We start from the raw sequence: 10817 nt of genomic DNA, 5'->3' as shown, positions 1-10817 counted from the left end.
ATTCTAGAGAGCAGACCTTTGTCTGAGTGCTTATTAGTTAAGATTTTTTTGATGTTTGTGGGTTGTCTTTTCACTTTGTTGGTAATTTCTTTTGATGTGCAAAAACCTCTCAGTAAGTCCCAGTTGTTAATTCTTTCAAGTATTACCTGTGCAATTTGATTTCTGTTCATGAACTCTTTGCCTACCCCTGTCTTTAAGAGTTCTTCCTACTTTCTTCTCCAGGAGATTTAGTGTTTCTGTTTTAATGTTTAGATCTTTAATCTATTTTATCTTGAGCTTTGTGCATGGTGATAGACCTTGGTCAAGTTTTAGTTTTCAGCATTTGGAGAGCCAGTTTTGCCAGTACCATTTGTTAAAGAGGCTATCTTTCTTCCAATAATCATGTTTGGCCCCTTTGTGGAAGACAAAGTTGCTGGGTATATTCATAGAGGCTTCTGCATCTTCTAATCTATTCCATTAATCCTTAGGTCTATTTCGTTGCCAATACCATGCTGATTTTATCACAGTAGCCTTGTAGTATAATTTCAACTCAGGAATTGTAATGCCTTCTGCCTTGTGATTGTTGCCCAGGATTGCCTTTGCTATTCTATGTCTTTTCTGGTTCCAAATAAATTTTAGGAATGATTTCTCTAGGTCTGTAAGGTATGTTTGTGGTAGTTTGATAGGGATTGCATTCAATCTGTACAGCAGTTTTGGGAGTATGGCCATCTTCACAATGTTGGTTCTTCCTACCCAGGAGCAGTGAATATCTTTCCTTTTTCTGAAATCCTCTATGATCTCTTTTTTCAGAGTACTGTAATTTTCCTTGAAAAGATCTTTGACTTGTTTAGTTAGATTAATTCCAAGGTATTTCATTTTCCATGGTGCTATTGTAAAAGATATTGTTTCTCTAATTTCCCTCTCATTTTATTTGTTTTCTGAGTGGAGGAATGCTATTGACTTTTGGGTATCCACTTTGTATCCTGCTATGCTACTGAATTTGCCTATCAATTGTAGTGGCTTCTTGGTGGAGTTTTTTGGGTCTTCCAAGTAAAGTATCATGTCATCTGCAAATAATGATAGTTTAACTTCTTCTTTACCTATTCTTATTCCTTTTATTTCTTTCTCTTGTCTAATCACTCTAGCTAATGATTCCAGAACTATATTGAATAGGAGTGGTGATAGAGGACATCCTTGTCCTGTATAAGATCTGAGAGTAAAAGATTTTAGTTTTTCCCCATTTAGAATTATATTAGCTGTTGGGTTCTCAGAGATGGCTTTTATCAGATTGAAGTAGAAGCCATATATTCCAATTTTCTGTAGGACTTTGAACATGAATGAGTGTTGGACTTTGTCAAAAGCCTTTTCTGCATTGATTAAGATGATCGTTGATATCAAGTATTACATTTATAGATTTGCTTGTATTGAACCATCCTTGCATGCCTGGGATGAATCCTACGTGGTCATGTTGTATGATCTTGATGATTTGCAGTATTATACTTGCTAGGATTTTATTGAGGATATTTGCATCTATGCTCATGAGATTGGCCTGTAGTTCTCTTTTTTAGTTGCATCTTTCCCTGGTGTTGGTATCAGTATAATATTTGCCTCCAGGAATAATTTTGGAGTTTCCTTTTCAATTTCATTGAGGAGTTTGAGGAGTATAGGGATTATATCTTCTGTAAATTTCTTGTAGAATTCATCTGTGAATCCATCTGGACCTGGACTTTTCTTTGTTAGTAGGTTTTTTATTTCATTTCGTATTTCATTGGCTGTTATTGGGCTATTGAGAGTTGTGTGTCTTCTTGACTCAGTTTTGGTAATTTGTACCTTTCTAGAAATCTGTCCATTTCTTTTGTGTCTTCTATTCTGTGAGAGTAAATTTTCTCATTATTTTTAAGAGATGTTTCTTTTCATGTTCACTAGCTGCAATGATATTTTCAAGGTCAGAAATTCTATATTCTGTTTCATTCAAGTAGTTTTGCAAGCTTTCATGAAATACTTAATGTCCTGGATATCTGTTTGAATCTGTTTCATGCATTCTAGTTCTTTCCTGTGTTGTTCATTCAATGTTTCCATCATTTTCCTATTTCTTTATATTTTTTTTTTATTTTTGTCTATCTTAGATGCATGAAGCCATTCTTTCTTGAGTGTTATTATTTCCTTTTTTATGAAACAGATCATTTCTAATGTGATTTCCTCCATAGGCTGATGGAATTGTTTGTTTATTTCAGTTGGTATCATCTCATTTCAGGCTTGTGTGACTTCCAAGTTCTTCTCTGACCTTGTCTTCTGGACTTGCTTTACATGGGCTAGAGGACTGAGATTGCCTTTTTTTTTCTCTCTGACATTGTAGTGATGATAGTGGGGTGGGGTATGGGTCAACAAGGCTTTCATGAGAGTGGGAGGGCAGGTTAGCCTCACGAAAGCTCCTGCTGTGTGGTGTTCGATGTGGCTTCCATCTCATTAAGGAGATGAACTGGGGCAAGCCGCAGTTCAAGAAGCATCCAGGGATGAAGAGTGCAGGCTGAGGATGTGCAAGGCTCTCTCCGTGGTGGATTGCTAGAGGGTAGTGCTCCCCAAGGGTCCTGCAACTTGCTGTGATAATGATGTCTCCCCAGTTGGCTTCAGGTCAAGGACAGGCAGCTGGGCTCAGGGGAACTTAGGCAGATTCCTGGGGGGTTGGGACTATGGCTACCGAGTCTTCCCAGCTGTCTTCAGGTAGAGGAGGAGTGGCTGGATTCAGAGGTTCTCCAGCAGGAAAGCTGAGGAAGGACAGGGCTGGCCTACCAAGTCTCCCTGGCAGTCTTCAGGGTAAGGAAGGGCAGCCAGATTCTGTATATGTATTTCTAATGCATTTTTAATCATTTTATGTCTTCTCAGTATCAAGATTGGTATCCATACTTGGAGCCTTCATGTTACCCTTTGGATACTTTTCGTTTATTCTTACCGCCTATGGAACTTAAATGCTAGTACTGTGCAGTTTTATTTTTTACTTTGGACAGAATCTTAGTGATCAATGCTATACAATAAAGCTAAGCTTTTGTTTCTAAAACTTAGGTTGATTTTTAAATGTATATTCCTATACTCCAGTTACTACAGGCTCTAATTAAATAAATCTGGACTAGAGTTCAAGTGTCTGCATTTTTAGCAACTCACACAATTAGTGTAGGTGTAGGTACTGACACAGGTGATGTCAGATATTTCTTTTATAGTAAATGAGACTGAAAGTAATGTTAATTTACCTTTGTAGGATGTGTAGCCCTTCTGTGAAGCATGTGAGCCTGATCTTTACATTAAAATCTTACCCTTTCAGTTAGCTTTGTGATATTGGGCAAGCTATTTAGCAACTTAGTATTTTGATTCCTTTATCTATGCAGTGAGAAAATTATGTTATCTTTGTTAGAAAGTAATGTGAATTAAATACACAAATGCACTGAAAGAGTCTGGGCACAGAGGAAATGTATTGTTGTTTATTCCTCTGGCCTTAAATCTTATGTACTTATGAGTCGCTTTAGTGCTTAGTTCATGTTTATTTAGTGCTGTCATTGTCTCCTTATGAAGAAGGTTCAGCTGAACAGCCTAGACTATACTTATTTTGTGTCTTTCACTCCACTTACTGCACTGTATAAACATTCCCACTTCTTCTTCTGTATCCCCCAACAGTCATGGTCACGTTAAGAGTGATGGCCATGGTCTAGTAACATTTGCATTTCAGCACTCAGCACCTTCGCTAGAATGCTGTTCAGCTGAGGATGGCATTTGGCTGAAATGTGGAAAACGGTCAGTTCTTGGGCTTACCTGGCAATGTTCCAGGGGCAAAGACAAAAGAAATATTTTCCAGAGTTGCACCTGAATGGTATTTGTGTTAAAAAATTTTAAACACTTGTTCGTTTCATCGATATTTGCTGATCATTTACCTTGTGAGCATAAACACTTTGCAGTACTACAGTAGTATTCACTGTGACCAGCGTCCTGTATCAAATACTTACTGGGTTTGTCCTTTAATATTTTCAGACCTCTAGCAGTGGGAGGCACTCTGTTCGCATCACTGGTCTCAGTACTATTGATTTCCGAGCTGGTTTTTCCCGAAAGCCCACTCTGGACTTCAAGAAAACAGTCAACAGACCTGTGCAAGGTTTGTATGTGCATGCTACCTAAACTAGCTCAGTAGCTACTGAAGCAAAAACTAGTTCTCGGTCTGTGAGTTACAATCTTGCAGGACTCAGTGAGTTGAGAAGCAGAGCACCATTAGTTTAAACATGATTGCTTTTTTGGCCTAGCATTTGTGTTTCAAAGTGTAGTCCCAAGGCCAGTGGTATCGGATCTCGGGGGCCTTTGTAAAATGTAAGGTTCTTGTGGCTCACACCAGTGTCCTGAATGAGAACCATGGAAGACAGGACCTAGAGATAATCATTTTAGCCAGCATGCCAATGATTCCTTCTACTTACTAATTATAGAGAAATACTAATTTTTTCCTTACTAAATCTCTACAAATTGTCCTACTGTCCAATGAAGTTCATGTATATAGCCAAAAAAATTAAAGACACCATGTACCATTATATAGTCAAAGATGAAACTATTGATGTTGTTAAAAGTTATCCTTGCTCCCATTTTTCTTAGGATTCATAATGTGAAAGCTAAAAAGAAAGCTCAGTCATAAAACTCAATTGTGGGGCCGGGGAGATGGCTCAGTGGAATAAGCGCTTCCCTGGCAAGCACAAGGGCCTGAGTTCAGTCCCCGGTTCCGCCAAAAAAAACCAACTCAATTGTAATCTTTACAATTTGTTTCTGTTCTTTGTTCTTTTTATTCTTGCAGTTTCCATAAGATATAAAATAATGAATATTTAAAAGTACTCATCTAATCAACCCTGTAAGATAATATTCATAATTATAATTTTTTATGCATAAACAGTTAAAATACTATAAAAGTAATTATGAGAACTTTGTAAATGCCTGTAATTACATGTAAGCTTTCTGAATAGAAGACATTCTATACGTGCTAGACTCTTAGTAGAAAAATTTGTAATACTCATCCTTATGGTACTTATATGTCATTATAATGCAAATATTTATTTCCTGTATGACTTCAATTGCATGCTACTTATAAATGATAATAAAGCCTTTCTTTTGTAGGAATACCAACATACGTGCTGTTGAATACTTCTGGGATTTCCAGTCCAGCTAGGGTAGATCGACTTGAGCTTCTAAGTATCTCAGGAAATTCCCTGAAGACTATTCCTGTTAAATATTACCCAGATCGAAAACCTTACGGCATATGGAACATTTCTGATTTTATTCCTCCAGATGAGGCTTTCTTTCTCAAAGTGACAGGCTATGACAAGGATGATTATCTCTTCCAGAGAGTGTCAAGTGTTTCCTTTTCTAGTATTGTCCCAGGTGAGGCATCATTTTCTACAACCTGGGCATATGGATAGCTTAAGGAGGCCTGGCGGTACAGAATGGACTATGAAACAAAAAGTAATGGGGCTGGGGAGATAGTTCAGTAGAATAAGCACTTGCGTAGCAAGCGCAAGGGCCCGAGTTTAATCCCCAGTTCCACATAAAAAAAAGAGCATAAAACAAAATATAAGGTTTTCAAGTTACTACTTTGTTACTAAATTGATTAGCATTTGCGTATATGTAATAGCTCAGTTTTTTAAAATCATTAAATGACATGTCTGTGTAACAACCATTTTAACATGTTGTCTTCCTGATTGTATATTTGGGTATTTTGATTAGTTTAATTAATTCTAAGAGCATGTACTAGGAAATTCTTCTACTCTGTCCCTTAAAAAGTCTTGATTAAGCTATTGAAATTGGCTTAATGTCTAAATACAGTTGTCTGACACTTTTAGCTTCATGAGCAGTACCGCACCATGAGCAACTGATGATCATTGTACTTTGATTGGATTAGTTAATTATTAAAGTATCTTACTCTTCTGTAGTATGGAGATGGTATCACAGATTAGAGATTATCTGGAAGTATTTCCATTTACTCATAATTGAGCAACTTCTCAAGGTTAACTGAACTGACCAAGACACTAGATCTACAGCATGAACTATGGACCTACATCAATGTGGTGGGATTGTTTTTGAAACTGTATTATGAAGTAATGAATCAGCTTAAAAAAACAAAGACAGTTAAAGTAATTTTTAGTGACTTTTGCTAATGGGAATGCACAAGATTTACAGGAATAATTTAAATATGAAACTTGTAAACACATATAGAAGAAGAACCTAAAATCATTATGATTTTTTGGCCTGTTTTTTTTTTTCTTCTTCTTCTTCTAGATGCTCCAAGGGTTACAATGCCAAAGAAAACCCCAGGATACTACCTGCAGCCTGGCCAAATTCCCTGCTCTGTTGAGAGTCTTTTACCCTTCACCTTGAGCTTTGTCAGGAATGGAGTTACACTTGGAGTAGACCAGTATTTCAAGTGTGTAAATGTTTCTTTTTTCTTTCTTTCTTTTAAACTGTATTTAGTGCAGGGTGTACAGGATCTCATTACACAGATCAGACTCGTACTGATCCTCCTGTTTTCAGCCTCCCAAGATCTGGGATTACAGGCATGCTTCACCACACCCAATCTCAGTCTCTGTCTCATTACGCCCCAGAGGCCGGGCCAGCATGGCATGCCCAGGATCAAACTCTGGTCCCTACATCTGAGTTATCTGGATGGCCTCCTGAAGTGTGTAAATGTTTCTATCAGTAATAATTTATTGCATTAAGCATATAAATACCAATACTTATTTTAGTGACTTCTTCACTGAAAAATTTTCATTACTTCATTATGTTATAATGTGGTTTTTCTTTTTTTAAAGCTTTTATTTATTTATTTATTTATTTATTTATTTATTTATTTGATCTTGCTGTGCAGTTCAGATTTGTAGTGATCCGCCTGTCTCAGCCTTCCCAATGCTGGGATTACAGGTGTGCACCATCCCACCAAGTTTTGGTGGCTGGCATGGTGCATGTGGGGTCTTGGGGGCCAGAAAGGCGTGTGGTACTGGGGATTGAATCTGGTGATTGTGCTTGCCAGCCAGGTGCTTAGACTGCCAAGCCATCTCTCCAGCCTGGAAGTGCTACTTTTTGACATATCATGAAACAAGCTACATTTTGAGAAAAAAATACTGGGTATTACTGTACCAAACTTTTAGACTATTAGTTCAATATTAGCATAATTTATTAAGTATCTGACAGTCTTAGTTTATACCATCTTTTTCTGAAGAGTCATTTTAAGCAAAAATCTATGGCAAAAGTACTTAACATGACTAGAATATTTTCCATTCTTTAAAAATTGAATTGAGTGGGTTCTTGCTCCTTAGTGTGTCTCGATGATTTACTTAGCTTCGTATTTTATGAGCAACAACATAAGTGACCAAGATACCAAATGATGAAGCTACATAGCTGGCTGATGAAATAAAATACTTCTGTTTTCTGTTTCAATAATAACATTCTTCAAAGACACTTGAGATTCCTTATAAACATTAATTCATTAATGCCACACAATTCCTGGGAGGTAAGCCACAAGAATTCTTTTCCTCATTTCTCCAGCTCTGTGGCTGGTGCTCAGATATGACATGTTTGCTGAGGCGTGAGGTCTTGAATGTGTATATCTAGGATGTGAGAGGCTAGAGACAGAATTAGACATAAGTGGTGACAGAATGATGGTCTTATTCTGAGTCACTCGTATGTCTCTGCTCTAGCTTTCCTTGTAATGTGAAACATGTGACTTTGTCTTTGTTTATGTCAGTCACTTTGGTCACTAGGGGATATAATAAGGATCACTTTGCCTTAGCAACAAGACTCATTTCTACTGGACATGTTCTTTTTCCTTCCCTAAAGTTCATCCCTTAGGAACGTGGAAAATATGTGGCTAGCTAGTGCTTGCTTAAAGTGAAAATTCTACATGAAAAAGAGAATTATTTTCATGTAGTATTTCACAAACAAGGAGAAACTAAGCCAAGTGTAATGCAAAAAGCATTCTTTAAGCAATAAGCAAGGTGGTCATGTGATTTTTGAGCAAATTACTTGTCATTCAAGTTTCCTAATTTTAAAATGAAAGAGTCAGGACCAGAAGGATTGTCACTTTGTGTTCTAAGATTTTCATGAATCCAAATTTTTGATGAATTCTAATATGGCATATGCTTGGCTCTGGAGCAGACCCTGCAGAGAACACCAAAGAGTAGATGTTCTAAGTTCCTGTTTTCCTAGAATTTAGTGTATCTCCTAGGAAATCACATTTTCAAACTTGTACCTAGCTTCTTGCATTTAAGCATTCGTAATACAGCTTAAATGACCAATATAGAATAATTAAAGATATTCCATCTTCTTCTCAATGTGATGCTGAGAACCATGTATATATAGTGCATGTAGAAATTAAAACTTTAACAAATGTGAATAGATTCAGTTATTATAATACATAGGACAATAATCTTGATTGGTTTTTCACTTTCCTGATGGTAGGAACCTACGACTTAATGTTGTTTCACAAATCCTAGGTGAATAATACAAATAAGTTAAGCTCTGTAAGTTCTTCCTGGTTATTTGATGTGGGATAGGTGTAATGTGTCTATGGGGGAGAAATTTGAAGATATCACTGGTGGTATGACCTTTTATACTGCTATCAGTTTAGTCCTCAATATGTAATAGGTTTTCACCTTTATTATAGCTAGAATTTTAAAAATTGAACAGCTATAATGATAAAGTAAAGACATGAAAATATTTATGACATGTCAAGTGCATTTTAAAATAGTATAATTCCTATACTTCAGATTATTAGACTATTTCAAACAAGAATTAAGTATCTATTTACTACCATATTTCTGGAAATTAAGAAGTAATTTGGACAGCGCTAAAAGACAAGGAATAAATATTGTTAATTGAATGAATATTAGTAATGGAATAAATGCATAATACAGAAGATGGATTCTTTTAGTCTAAATGATAGAATTTCACTTAAAATTGATACTTTTAAAATTTGTTTGAATCAGGTATGGCATATATCACCATATATAATTTATACATAAGAAAATCGAGAAAAATTTTTCTTGGAATTGAAAATTTCATTTTCTATCTGCATGTTTCTAATAAACTGGTTCAGCATGTTGGTTACAGTCTTTAATGAACATAGTCAAAAACTGGAAAAGGTAGGGAAAAGATTAATAATTATTTTTAGCTCTTTTATATTTTAATATAGCCAGACAGTTATTCTTCAAAGAAATTTGCTGGCTTCATAATTATTGTCATCATTGTATCTTTTGCTCTGAGTAGAAAGTTTTGACTTTTTGTTAAAAATAGCTAAAGTGTGTAATTTTTAAGATAAAAGTAATTCTGCAGTTTTATCAATTTATTTTGCTTTACACTGCTCTTTTGAATGACTCCTTCAAAAAGAAATAGATCATTGCTTTCAACTGAGTCTTGTTCTTATAATAAATATGTTTTCTATGTCTCACTCCCAGGGAGTCCTCCACTATAAACTGGGATATTGAAAAAGTCACTTTGTCTGATGAAGGCACCTACGAATGCATTGCTGTCAGCAGTGTAGGGACTGGACGGGCCCAGACGTTTTTTGATGTATCAGGTACTTATCCCTGAGTTCTTGTCGGTTGCCAGCACACAGCTGGAGCTTTACATGGGATTTTTGCTCACCAGTTTTGTACAGTGGTGTTCATGATTTTTTAAAATAATGTCTCTACCTCACTGTATTGTGCACTGAAATCCTGTCTTCACCACATACCAGCTGTTTGACCTTCCTTGTGCCATTAGGGACTCAATATCTTAGTTTTCCTAACTGTAAGAAGAATATAATAAGAATAGTAGTTCTACCACAGGGAGAAGTTGTGAGAATTACCGGTTGGAGGCCTCATGGCTTCAGTCAGCACTGCAGGCCTGCGTGGGACAGGTGGCTCCCAGAGGTTCACTTACTATGAGGCCCTTGCCCTGGGCCTTGGGAAAGCTCACAAGTAAACGTGCAAAGCCAGTTGTTAATGTTCAGTCCTGCTCAGAGCTGCTTCATAGTGGGCTCCATCAATTTAATACAACTGCATAGTTGTATTAATTTTTCTGTACTGATTTTTTATATAGCACAAAATCTCTCACCCAATGAACACATATATACATACACTCAGAGTATATTGATTTACGTGAATTCACACAGCTGTGCAGGAGTAGGACCTGACAGCCTGTGATTGCCAGACTCAGAAAATAGAAAAATAGGATGCCCAGGTAAAACTGAATTTCATGTAAGTGTGTCTCACATGCTTCTTATGCCATAATAAAATAGTATTTGATGTTTACCAGAAATTCAAATTTAACAGTGTCCTTTATCTTTTGTGTCAACCCTAGCCAGGCTGCAGTCAAAACTTCCTAATTTTGTCACATACTGTTTCTATTAGATTAACTTCCTGTTTACATTGAAGGTTCTAAAAACATGGCAGAATGATAAAAATTTATGTTTATTTTGAAAAGTAATTTAAAAATAGCACTTAGAAAAAGTTTGGTATACAAAGATAAATACAATAGAAAATTTGCAAACGTTTCTATTGCTCAGAGATAACCACTGTGGTGTTTGGCACGTTTGCTTCCAGTCTTTATTCTAGGCTTCTGATACTTATCTGCTTTTGTTCATAGCTTTAAATACATTAGGGTAAACATGGTCTCGAGCATCTGACATGAGTTTGTATGTTAACTAAAACAAACAAATAGATTTTCAACTAGCAATTATCATCAGTTTTTATTGCTGTATTATTTATAATGGATTGCTGTGGGAGATTGTTTTAAAGCATTTGGCAGAGTAAGCTGTAGAGGAGGAATTTAACTTTGGCTTCAGAACT

The 10817-nt window shown here is 36.2% G+C and overlaps 1 protein-coding gene across 1 annotated transcript in view; it reads left to right on the top strand.

Moving 5' to 3' along the window:
- Hmcn1 (hemicentin 1) overlaps positions 1-10817 on the top strand; it is a 474287-nt gene that overhangs the window by 207701 nt on the left and 255769 nt on the right. The window contains exons 7-10 of the mRNA XM_023704108.1: positions 3997-4117; positions 5116-5379; positions 6274-6418; positions 9444-9565. Of these exons, the coding sequence (XP_023559876.1) occupies positions 3997-4117; positions 5116-5379; positions 6274-6418; positions 9444-9565 (652 nt within the window). The remainder of the gene's footprint in view (positions 1-3996; positions 4118-5115; positions 5380-6273; positions 6419-9443; positions 9566-10817) is intronic.

The sequence above is a fragment of the Octodon degus genome, unplaced genomic scaffold (assembly GCF_000260255.1).
Source record: "Octodon degus isolate 3935 unplaced genomic scaffold, OctDeg1.0 scaffold00188, whole genome shotgun sequence".
Taxonomy (NCBI): Eukaryota; Metazoa; Chordata; class Mammalia; order Rodentia; family Octodontidae; genus Octodon; species Octodon degus.
The sequence above is the reverse complement of the archived record's forward strand: the minus strand, read 5'-3'. Positions and strand labels throughout refer to the sequence as shown.